The 13,086-nt window shown below is 48.1% G+C and overlaps 1 protein-coding gene across 3 annotated transcripts in view; it reads right to left on the bottom strand.

The window, feature by feature from the left end:
- EXOC3L2 (exocyst complex component 3 like 2) overlaps positions 1–13,086 on the bottom strand; it is a 419,752-nt gene that overhangs the window by 239,573 nt on the left and 167,093 nt on the right. For all 3 annotated transcript variants that reach the window (XM_030219236.1, XM_030219234.1, XM_030219233.1), the window contains exons 4-5: positions 12,163–12,799; positions 8,998–9,112 (exon numbers count right to left, since the gene is read on the bottom strand). In XM_030219236.1, the coding sequence (XP_030075096.1) occupies positions 8,998–9,112; positions 12,163–12,799 (752 nt within the window). The remainder of the gene's footprint in view (positions 1–8,997; positions 9,113–12,162; positions 12,800–13,086) is intronic.

The following is a 13,086-nucleotide window of genomic DNA, read 5'->3' as shown; positions in this document are numbered from 1 at the left end:
CTGGTCCACTCGCCCAGAAACGAGGACAGGCGTCCTCCAATCTGCACTGGGCCATGGACCAGGACCCCGTCATTGGGTACGAGACCCTGGGGGAGGACCGGAGGGCGCACCTCCGGGACGGCGGTCTCTGCGAAAGGAATGCTGCTTGGGGGAGAAGTTCCTCTTGAAGGAAGAGGGGGCAGAGGAGCCCGACTTGCCCGGGCGGTACCGACGGGCTTCCTGAAACCGTCCTCTGGAGTTACCGGGGCGAGCACTGGCCCGAGCCCTGACCTCTGGTAACCTCTTGCCCTTAGACATGCCGAGATCGGTCACAATTTTGTCCAGCTCGACCCCAAAGAGCAGCTTGCCTTTAAAAGGCAACTTAGCCAGGCGGGACTTAGAGGCGTGGTCAGCAGACCAATGTTTCAGCCAAAGCCAGCGCCGCGCAGAGATTGTCTAAGCCATACCTTTAGCCGAGGCTCTCAAGACATCATACAGTAAGTCTGCCAAATAAGCCAAGCCCGATTCCAGGGCCGGCCAATCAGCCCTCAAGGAAGGATCCGAGGGGGAAGCCCGCTGCACAATCGTCAGGCACGCCCTGGCCACATAGGAGCCGCAAACTGAGGCCTGCAAACTTAAGACAGCCGCCTCGAAGGACGACCTTAAGGCCGCCTCCAATCTTCTGTCTTGGGTGTCCTTTAGGGCCGTGCCACCTTCCACCGGCAACGCCGTTTTCTTAGTCACCGCAGTGATTAAAGAATCCACGGTAGGCCAAAGAAAGGCCTCCCGTTCACTTTCAGGCAAAGGATAGAGGCGGGGCATAGCCCTAGCCACTTTGAGGCTCGCTTCCGGGACATCCCATTGAGCCGAAATTAAGGTGTGCATGGCATCATGCACGTGGAAGGTTCTAGGCGGGCACTTCGTCCCCAGCATAATGGCGGAGCCAACAGGGGCTGAGGGAGAGACGTCCTCTGGAGAGGAAATCTTCAAAATGCTCATGGCCTGCACTAACAGGTTGGGCAAATCCTCTGAGCGAAAGATCCGCGCTGCAGAGGGGTCATCCGCTCCATCCGAGCGGGAATCCGTCTCCTCCAAGGAATCCCCAAAGGACCGTTGGGAGAACTCAGATACGCTGCCCTCATCTACATCAGAGGAGACAGAGTCCTCTAAGCCCTGGGAATCCACCCGAGGGCGTTTACTTCCGGGGGCCTCAACCCCTTTGTCGGACAAGGGAGAAGGAGCAGCGTTTTGCATAAGGAAGGCCTGATGCAGCAGCAAAATAAACTCGGGGGAGAAACCCCCCAGACTGTGTATTTCAGCAGCCTGGGCCACAGCCCTAGACGCACCCTCAACCGGCGCTCGCAAGAGAGGGGGAGAAACATGCTGCGCATCCAAGATGGCGTCCGGCGCGACACTCCGCGAAGGAGCCGCGCGGGAAGAACGGCGCTTAACTTTAGCCGCTTTTTTGCCGTCGCCCATATCAAGGGCGGCCATGGCATGAACGTCTCCCAGCTCAAGGGCGGCCCAAGAAGAAGCCGTCCGAGCAGAGTGGCCGGCCAAGATGGCGGAGGCGAGCAGCGGGGGATGGGCGTTTATGGCGGGAAAAACCGCCGCACCGGAGGAAGACCCGGGACACTGACCGGCCCTCCAAACTGACACCCAACAAGGGCGAATCAGACTTTAAAACCCCCGCATCCCCGCTAGAAGCGCACACGTGGTCCGGGGACGCGATTCTTCGTGCCCTCGCCCTCCGACGCCATAGGCCACGTGGAGATCGATCGGGGAACCCCCTGCCCGCTATAAAAAGGTAAAAATTACCTGCTTCTCGCTCCGAGCTGTAACGACCTGGTGTCCCAGTGAGTAGCTGCAATAAACGTTTAAATAAACGTCGAAATAAACGCCCTTAAGGACGTCCAAAATTTTTTTTTTTTTTTTTTTTTTAACGGAGCCAGCAGGAGGGGGGAGAAAAGGAGGGACCTGGCGCCACCAGGTTTGCACTTGCTCAAGAAGAGCCCTCAACCCCAGGCACTCAACAAAACCTAAAAATTAGGCTTGGAGGCCTAGCCAGAGCTGCTGCTGTGTGTGACCACCACCTGCTGAGATAGAGAACATACTGAGGAGTTTCCGGCAGCACATGACCACATATAGGGAGGCAAAAGCTTTGCTCTCTATCTCCACCTGCTGGTAGATGGACACAACCCACCAGTCTACCAGTCTATGGATTGATCAGCATGATGATATGGAAAAGTGGAATTAGCAAAGGTACAAAGAAGGGCGAAGAAAATGATAACAGGGATGGGAAGATTTCCCTATGAGGAAAGGCTGAAGCGGCTAGGGCTCTTCAGCTTGGAGAAAAGACGGCTGAGGGGATCTATAAAATACTGAGTAGAGTGGAATGGGTAGACGTGAATCGCTTGTCTACTCTTTTCCAAAATACTAGGACTAGGGGGCATGCGATGAAGCTACAAAGTAGTACATTTAAAACAAATCGGAGAAAATTGTTTCTTCACTCAACCTGTAATTAAACTCTGGAATTCGTTACCAAAGAATGTAGTAAAAGCAGTTAGCTTAGCAGGGTTTTAAAAAAAAGGTTTGGATGGCTTCCTAAAAGAAAAGTCTATACACCATTATTAAAATGAACTTGGGGAAAATCTACTGCTTATTTCTAGGATAAGCCGCTTAAAATGTATTGTACTGTTTTGGGATCTTGCCAGGTACTTGTGACCTGGATTGGCCACTGTTAGAAACAGAATGCTACCTTCGATCTGTCCCAGTATAGCAATACTTATGGACACCTAATGCTTTTCACTTATGGGTCAACCTATTTAGCAGATCCCTCAAGCATCACCTCATCTCAAAATTAAGTGTAGAGGCCATCTGAGCAATGAGCTCTGGAAGCTCATCTATATTTAAAATCCTGACCAAAGAGGGGTCCTCCTCGGGGTGAAAATCCTCCCCCTCACGCCCCCCAGAGAAGGGATTCCTCCTCATCAGGGCTATCAAGGTCTTCCTCTGAACCCATGAAAGAAAACTCTTCTAAAACATCTCAGTCCAAACTGGGACACTTAGGCCCAGAGGGCACAAGAGAAGGAGCAGGAAACCCCCCTCCTCATAGCAGGCCTCAACCTCTAGGCCTGAAATAAAGCCCAAATAAATGCCGATGAAAAGTTGGTGCCACTAACCTGATTCTTATCAGGAGCTCAGGAGGCTCCTGCAGAGACATCTGCAGAGGCAAGTCTGCACCATGGTCCAAATCCAAAATGGCAGTAGTTCCCGCCAAAGAAGAGCCTGCTTCAATCACCATGGCTTCCATAGGCGCCCCGTATAAGAGGCTTGGGGAGGCTAAGCCTCCCCAACCTGAACCACGGCCTTCCCTGCCTGCCGAACCCACGTCCTCTCTCCTCGCCTGCACTCCTGTTCTTCAACAGTTTGCCTCCCTCCCATTGCACTGCTGCTACCGGACCCGTGCTCGGCGCTCCTAAACAATGATACAATAGCGCAGGACCCGACTCTGCAGCTGCTAGCGCTTCCTATGCCGGTCCAGGAAGTTTACATCGGAAGCCGGCAGTGGCGTAGGTAGGGGGGCACAGAAATAGATTCGTTTAAAAAAATGGCACCTATGTAATTTTGAACCAGCTTTCAGCAGGACTGGCACATTTTTTTTTAATTTGCTTTTTCTCCCCTCCTACCTCACCGCACCTTTCCACAGCACGCTTCTCTCCCCAGCAACAACAAACAGCTTGATTGAGCCCGGCGTCGGACTCGGATGATCCTTCCCTTTGCTTGCGTCATGAGTCCCACCCTCGTGCAGACAGGAAGACAGTGTCCGACTCCGAGCTACAGCAAGACGCGGTAGAGGGAAGGATTTGAGCGTCCTATTGCTGCAGGGGCTCTTAAATGAAGCAGGTTTGATGGTCGGGGGGGGGGGGGAGGGGGAGAGGAGAGAAAGCGGCACTAGATTCGGGGGGACAGAGAGAGGGCTGAAACAAGGCGGCGCTGGACTCAAGCGGGAGAGAGAGGGGCAACAAAGCGGTGCTGGACTCGGGGGGGGGGGGGTGAAGGCAACAGGCAAGGAGGTTAGATAAAGCAGGAGACAGGGGAGGCTATCTAGACCTTTCACCCAAAACAATAGTAAACGCTATTGAAAACAATAGCCAAAAGATCATTAGAAATAAGGGACTGCCTATGCTTGGTCCACCTGTAAAAAGTCTAAAGCTGTTCTAGTTGGATAGGCAGTGCCGTGAAAGGTAAAATGTTATTATTTTTTTATAGCTTTTCAATTTATTTGAAAGTTTCCCATATGTAGATATAAATATAATGAAACGACAATTGAATATCACTAAAACAGCTTAAAAATTATTGTAGCTGGTAGAAACATCACTAATAAACACTGTATTTTGTGCTCATTTTTCTACACTGTTCTATATAATACAGATGGCCAAATTTCAGTGAGGGTATCCTGTTTCTTGATGGGTTCATGCTAGCAGTTGTAATCTGCCTTGGGAAGCCTGGTGTTATTAAGATGGAAAGCAGGAAGAGAGGAGGAAGATGGTGGACCATAGGAGGAGTAGGAGGGACAGTGAGAAAGAGAAGGGGAGACATGCTGTATATATTTCCAGAATACTGCAAATATTGTCCTGTTTAATATGTTATATTATTTTGGTTCACAATATTCATTTTTGGCACATAATACCTGGAATGTATTCAGTGTGCATTTTATAGAGGTACTGGGGAGACAGCTGGTAGGGCTGCACCAGAACCACACAGTAAAGGATTCATTCTTAGCAGTGTTCAAAAGTTCTCCACTATCCTTTTACTGCTGACATAGGTGTTTCCCCCCACTGCAAGAATTTTAACTACTCTGTTCTGTTCCATCTGTCCCATACCCTGATCTTGGCCCCGCCCCATAACTTCATCTAGCCCCACCCACTTTAGCCTCCCCAAACAGCTGAGCCACCGACCGCCTATGATGGCTTCTATAGCAGAAGTACTCATTCACTCCTTCAGCCCTGCAGACTTCGGCTCTCCATAAAGCAGACAATGCGCACCGGGCATCTTCACCCCACAAACCCCGGCCCATCTACACCTCACACACGAAGCAGCAGAGCTTGGTCACACTCATCGAGTGCCCTATGCCTAGAGCCCCAAGGACTTCCCAACCAGCACTGGAGAAGAAAAAAAAAGGAGTCAGAAATGGATGCTGGTTCTCCATACTTGTTGCATATGGGAGGCAGCATGTCTGCGCCATAATGATGTAAGGACAGTGTTGTAATAAGCAGTTTGAATGTTGTTTGCTGATGTTTTGGTATTACACCTCTGACTCAATAAAGATATTAAAAAAAAAAAAAAAAAAGAAATGGATCACAAACCAAGCTCTCCAAGGTAGACTTCTCCTAAGCCCAAGGCTCCCCATCAACAATGGCTAGCACAGCTTAGTGGGTCTTTTTTATTTTTTGTGGAGGAGTAGCCTAGTGGTTAATGCAGCGGACTCTGATCCTGGGGAACTGGGTTCGATTTCCACTGTAGCTCCTTTGACTCTGGGCAAGTCACTTAACCCTCCGTTGTCCCAGGTACAAATAAGTACCTGTATATAATATGTAAACCGCTTTGAATGTAGTTGGAAAAACCACAGAAAGGCGGTATATAAGTACCATTCCCCTTCCCTTTAAACCAGCTGCTGTGTGCTGTCCAAGGCACTCAGGGCTGCCGTGGGGAATGCAGCAGATGAGGCAGAAGCAGTCCACTCCCTAACTGGGGAGGGCAGGAGAAAGGGGAAGGACCCAGCTGCCCAGAAGTAGCACCTCCAGGAGAGTTAGCTTGGCCTCCACAAACACACACCTCTAAGCCAAAAGAAAATAACAGAGGTACAGTCTTTTCTCAATTTTTTTGAAGCAGTACTCAGGAATCTTCTTCCCCCCCCTCCCCCCCCCACCCCACCCCACCCCCCAACACAACCCTGAAACAAACACTAACCTCTCCTTGGGCCACCATCCAGCCTACCAGACCAGCTGAGACTTCACAGGTTGCAAGTCCACCATCGGCTGGAAGACTGGGGAATATTGGCTGGCTCGGAACTGCACAGGGGTTTTATACAAGTCTCAGAGTCAGGTGTTCTTAGTCTCCATCTGCTGGTAGGCGTGCATAAGCCAAGCATCTTGACCAGTCTGGTTGGCAACTAAGGAACGTTTATTTATTTAAGATAGCAATAATCAAACTGCCCGCATAGGTTCAAAATACAGCACAGAACTTTCACCCCAGTATAAAATTTGCAATGTAGAATATGCTTGAAAATGACTTGGTTATCTGAATAGTGGCTAGTGCTAAATACCCATATAGGGCAGTCAGTGCTGACACTATCAGGATAGCAGAGCTATTCAGCCGTTTTGCAGTCCTAACTGTATTTGGAAAGCTTTCCAGTTAGGAACCTGAATAATCCTGATAACCGAATAACTCCGGTGGCTGCCCTCATACCACCCAAGCACAAAATGAAGCATGCAGAGATGATCTGTAAGAATATTCAGAGGCAGTACTTGATAAGCTATTTTTCATTGCAAGCCACATTGAACCAAAATTGTGTTTGTTTGATTTTTGGATAATGTGGGATATAAGAACAAACAAATAAATACCTGTAAGTGCCTATGAATATCAAGCTGGATATCCCTACAGTTGAAAATGCAATCTACACTATTATTTTCCTTCCCTGACCTAAAGATATTTTAGGAATAGTCTCTTCCTTCCACACTTGTTTGACAGGTCCAGGCTGTCAAAAGCCCAACCTGTCGAACAGGGGCTGGAGGTCCGTGGGATCACTGGAACCCCTCTAAAAGTGAGGCCCTGGTGGCCTAGTGCCCCACCAAGCCCCCACATCCCCCGCTGGAACAGCAACATGGGGGGCTGGAGGTCTGGTGAATCTCCTGCCCCTCTAACCCCCCCCAAACCCCAAAAAAATCCCTGGTGGCCCAAGTGGGCTGCCACATCAAACCCCCATCCACCCTGGTGATGTAGAGGACCCCTCCCCCCTTCACACTCCCTCCTCTTTCCAACACCACCTGGGATGCACTGGGCAGGGCTGAGTGCTGCCCTCCTCCAACACAGAGGTACGGGGGAAGGGTTCTGCTACACCAGCAGGGTGGGTGGGGTTTTTTTTGGGGGGGGGGTTAGGAGGGGCTGGAGATCCACCACACCTTCAGCTCCCCCCTCCCAATGCCCTTGTGTCATTGTTCAGGGGGTGGGGGCTTGGGGGAGCACAAGCCCACCACAGCCTCACTTTTGGAGGGGGTCCAATAGACACAGTGGCAGCCCGGGCTGCTTGACTGACCGGGGGAGGTGGGGTTGGGAACAGAGCCTTAACCCTAACTCAACTCTGAGCTGGAGTAGGGTTAAGGCGCTATTCCACCCTTAGGATCAGATTGCTATTCTCTGATCATAGGGGTGGAATACAAGCAGAGCTCATATAAATCTAATTTAGATTAGGAAGGGAGGGAAATGGGACTTGATATACCGCCTTTCTGTGGTATTTTGCAACTACATTCAAAGAGGTTTACATGTATACAGGTACTTATTTTGTACCTGGGGCAATGGAGGGTTAAGTGACTTGCCCACAGTCACAAGGAGCTGCAGTGGGAATCGAACCCAGTTCCCCAGGATCAAAGTCCGCTGCACTAACCATTAGGCTACTCCTCCACTCCAGCAAGTGAACTCTGCGCTATTACTACTACTATTACTACTATTGCTTTGCTCGGGCACTGTCAGCCTGATGATCATGGGGGTGCAGGTAAATGAGGGCACTAATCTGGTGCTAGTGGCCTCTAGCGCCCGCATTTACCTTTGATCATCAGGCCAATGGTAACAAATACCAGTAGATAGTGACAGGAAATACAGGACATTACAGGATTACCAGCCGGCTCAAAGTCATCTGCATACACAAACTTTCATAACTTACTAGGAACACAAGAGGATACAAAAAAGTCACTTGGGTTGGGGGTGTAAACCCAGGGCAGGATTGACGGCCGTGGAAACGAGAGATGGGGGTGGGGGGAATGGGGGGAGAAAAGGAAGCAAAGCGGTAAGTTGATGGCCCAAAGTTGAAAATTGGTGACAAGGGTGCTGGAAATTGTCAATATGAGGAGTTCAACTAGCATTAACACTAAAGGGTCTGATTTTATAACAGGATGTTTATGTGAGAAGTACAAAAAGGCGTCAACAGACGGGAGGGCTCTCAAGGGGTTATCTCCTACTGATGGATTTTCAGTGACAACTGCACAGTGCCACTGAAAATACAGGGATATCCCTGTGAAACTATCTGCTTAGTGCTGGCGTGATCCAGGGGTAGTCAGAGTGAAGCCAGAGTTTATCTGGTTAGCGATCATATTCAGACTACTAACTGGATGATAAAGGACAATCGTTTTGCTGACCTATTTTTATCTGATTTGTTATCCAAGCACTGTTTGAATAATGGCCAGCACCCGTAAAACATCTGACAGTCACGCCAGTGCCCAGATTAGGCTGGACATTGAATATCCAGGTCAAGTTCTGCCTATGGCAGTCAGGAGAATATCAGACCATTTGTTTTTAAAGATAACATAGACACCTATGTGCCTTTATCAAACAGGCTCCTAGAACCAGTCCCTGTAGCATTTAGATGCTGGTGCATACATCTGCGCCTGCTTTGAAGGTGGTGTAAGTGTGTGTGTGTGTACTCTATGCATGAATATAAAGTATATGCATACATTGCAATCCTGCCCCTGCTCCACCCAAACTACGCTCCAGGAATGCCTGTATGTAGTGCATGTATATATTGAGTACCAAAGGGCAGTTTTATGAGGCCTTTTCTGCAACGTACACAGCACCGTACAGACACATAAAAGACCACTCATGCTCCATAGAGCTTCTCTGTTCCCCTCCCCATTGCTCCCAATCAGTGAAAAGTTTGGTTGCAGTTTTTGTGTAGTTGTGTGATGAAGCGTGGCATCTCTCCCTTCTCCCCACCCCAATTCAGTACAGTGACTTAACCAGTACCTTCACAGCACTGATGCATGCCTCCTCCACGCACAACTGTGTCTCAGTGGCAAGCAGGGAGCCCAGTTCCTCAGCATGAACCAGGGATGCAATCTCCGCTCGTCCCAGCACTTCCCTGGCAGAGAAAGAGACCTGCCATCAGTTAGAAAGAAATGGAAGCCAGAGGACACAAAACCAGGAACTCAAACAGAATTAGGTCATCCCGGGGCCCAACATTCAAAAGATTTTTATGGTTAATTCCAAACGTTAACCAGACTAATCTTTTTCTGAATCTGCCACCCCAGCAACCAGGTAACTTCCTGCCAGACTTCAAGTTGTCTAGATAAACATTATATAGTTAAAGATAGGAATGAGAGGCAGATTAAAAACAAATTGGAAAGTGCAAATATTCAGTGCTATCCAGTTTAATTTAATTGGAAAATAGTTGTCTTTAACTGGACAAATTTACTCGATTAACCAGCAATTTTCAAAGTTGCAATCAATTGACTATCAGTTAACAGCAAGTGTATATCCCATAATTGACCTGTCCTGTTTCTGTAACACAGGGCTTCCTAAACCTGTCCCAATGGCCCCACAGCCATTGGGATTTTAGAATACCCACAATGAATACGCACAAGACCCTTTTACATATACTGAGGTACCAATATGCATAAGACCCAACCGATCCAACATAAATGCCTGATCTCTGCTACACAATAATACTAAAGTTCATAATGGATATTACACAACTCTTCCGTTGTATGATTCCTTTATATAGTCCTACCACATGAACCTTATCCTACCACAACATCACTTTGTATTTGTTTACTCCGCAGTCTGCAAACACCTCTTCGGTACTATGTAAGCCACACTGAGCCTACAAATACAGTGGGGGAAATAAGTATTTGATCCCTTGCTGATTTTGTAAGTTTGCCCACTGACAAAGACATGAGCAGCCCATAATTGAAGGGTAGGTTATTGGTAACAGTGAGAGATAGCACATCACAAATTAAATCCGGAAAATCACATTGTGGAAAGTATATGAATTTATTTGCATTCTGCAGAGGGAAATAAGTATTTAATCCCTCTGGCAAACAAGACCTAATACTTGGTGGCAAAACCCTTGCTGGCAAGCACAGCGGTCAGACATCTTCTGTAGTTGATGATGAGGTTTGCACACATGTCAGGAGGAATTTTGGTCCACTCCTCTTTGCAGATCATCTCTAAATCATTAAGAGTTCTGGGCTGTCGCTTGGCAACTCGCAGCTTCAGCTCCCTCCATAAGTTTTCAATGGGATTAAGGTCTGGTGACTGGCTAGGCCACTCCATGACCCTAATGTGCTTCTTCCTGAGCCACTCCTTTGTTGCCTTGGCTGTATGTTTTGGGTCATTGTCGTGCTGGAAGACCCAGCCACGACCCATTTTTAAGGCCCTGGCGGAGGGAAGGAGGTTGTCACTCAGAATTGTACGGTACATGGCCCCATCCATTCTCCCATTGATGCGGTGAAGTAGTCCTGTGCCCTTAGCAGAGAAACACCCCCAAAACATAACATTTCCACCTCCATGCTTGACAGTGGGGACGGTGTTCTTTGGGTCATAGGCAGCATTTCTCTTCCTCCAAACACGGCGAGTTGAGTTCATGCCAAAGAGCTCAATTTTTGTCTCATCTGACCACAGCACCTTCTCCCAATCACTCTCGGCATCATCCAGGTGTTCACTGGCAAACTTCAGACGGGCCGTCACATGTGCCTTCCGGAGCAGGGGGACCTTGCGGGCACTGCAGGATTGCAATCCGTTATGTCGTAATGTGTTACCAATGGTTTTCGTGGTGACAGTGGTCCCAGCTGCCTTGAGATCATTGACAAGTTCCCCCCTTGTAGTTGTAGGCTGATTTCTAACCTTCCTCATGATCAAGGATACCCCACGAGGTGAGATTTTGCGTGGAGCCCCAGATCTTTGTCGATTGACAGTCATTTTGTACTTCTTCCATTTTCTTACTATGGCACCAACAGTTGTCTCCTTCTCGCCCAGCGTCTTACTGATGGTTTTGTAGCCCATTCCAGCCTTGTGCAGGTGTATGATCTTGTCCCTGACATCCTTAGACAGCTCCTTGCTCTTGGCCATTTTGTAGAGGTTAGAGTCTGACTGATTCACTGAGTCTGTGGACAGGTGTCTTTCATACAGGTGACCATTGCCGACAGCTGTCTGTCATGCAGGTAACGAGTTGATTTGGAGCATCTACCTGGTCTGTAGGGGCCAGATCTCTTACTGGTTGGTGGGGGATCAAATACTTATTTCCCTCTGCAGAATGCAAATAAATTCATATACTTTCCACAATGTGATTTTCCGGATTTAATTTGTGATGTGCTATCTCTCACTGTTACCAATAACCTACCCTTCAATTATGGGCTGCTCATGTCTTTGTCAGTGGGCAAACTTACAAAATCAGCAAGGGATCAAATACTTATTTCCCCCACTGTAGGTGGGAAAATGTGGGATACAAATGTAACAAATATATATATATATATATATATATATATATATATATATATATATATATATATATATATTCAGGTACCAACATATGCATATTTATCTCAAGGCAAGCATATAGATATCCTGAAAACCCAACTGGCTGTGGGGTCAGGTTTGGAAAGCCCTGCTTTATAAGCAGTGGGGGCAAAACAAGATTTAGTTCATGCTGTTCTTGACAATCTGAAGGTTTCTTAGCAGAGCTGTGTATGTGGGGTCTCACTAATGTACTAGCAGTGCCCAAGGGCACCAACAGAGCTATGAGTTTGTATATGTGTTCGGGGTGGAGGGGAGCTGCAGGGCTGAAGCCAGGTGTATGGACACAGCTGTGAGTGCATGTGGGGGGGGGGGGGGGGGGAGGCCAACAGCCTCACATTGTAGGACTGAAGTGAGGTGCAAAGACAGAGCTGTGAGTGTGTGTGTGTGTGTGGGGTGGGGGTGGGGGAATTTCATCTTGTGAGGCAAAAGTGAGATACATTGGCAGAACTGTGAATATAGTGTCATTATTGAAAGCAGTGTACACTATGGATCTCTGCATTAGATTAACAGTTTATATTGCAGGGCAGAAATGAAGTGTACTGAGAGAGTTCTGTACATATATGGAGAGAGTCTCAGTATTAGAAAGTTGGAAAGGTGTACTGACTTATTTCTCACCTCCTGTAAGCATTGCAATTCCAGTCCAGCACAAAATAGAGGTCTCCAATGTCCAGTTCCCCTAGGATGACTTGGCCCAGCCAGCTGGCAATGGCTTCGTGGTAACTCCTCATGTATACCCTGAAGACCTGGAACTCCTTGGGGTAAACACACACCAAGTAGTTCTTTACTGTGTACAGGTCCTCTACCACACACCTTTTTAGCTTCTCTGTCTGTGTTGGTATAGAGCCGCCCTTGCCATCCAGGCACTGGCAGAGCCTCTTATTAGCTGATCTCTTTACTGCTTCTGCCCACTTCTTCTTCATCTCCCTGGGCCGGCCACTAGCATCAGGTTCGGTACAGCCCTCCCGGCCTTCCACCCACTTCCTATCTGCAGCCTCTTCTTGGTAGATTACTTGGATGAGGCTCTCCAATGGTGTATAGATGCTTTTGACAGTCAGGGATTCTTCTACCAGGTCCCACAGTTCTTTCATGAGGGCTTCATAAAGTAAGACTACATCTCTGGCCTTGCGGCTACAGTACTTGTTTCCCTCCATCTCCTCATTGCCACCCCAATCGCATTCAGCCTCCAGTTCAATGATGTACTCATCAGCTGTTTCCAACTGCTGATTCTGGATCAAACTGAAGATTTCCAAAACTGAAATATATCAGAAGAAAAGATAAAAGCACAAAGTAACACATTAGTTGCAGACAAAAAGCACCAATAAAGAGCCTGGGAGGGAGGAAAACTAACTTATCGCTGGCTCATGAATCAAAGCTCTGCCAATGCAGTCTGTGACTACTACACAGCATGCAAAGAAGCCCAGGCTTCCTCATCTAGGGGCACTCTGGCCATTTAGGGGACCTTCATTGTCTGTGTTGGATTATTTATAGTAAATAATTAGCAGATTTTAGTACACACAGCTTCAGCTTTAGAAATGTTAA

Source organism: Microcaecilia unicolor, chromosome 11 (assembly GCF_901765095.1).
Source record: "Microcaecilia unicolor chromosome 11, aMicUni1.1, whole genome shotgun sequence".
Taxonomy (NCBI): Eukaryota; Metazoa; Chordata; class Amphibia; order Gymnophiona; family Siphonopidae; genus Microcaecilia; species Microcaecilia unicolor.
This window is presented reverse-complemented; position numbering and strand designations above follow the sequence as displayed.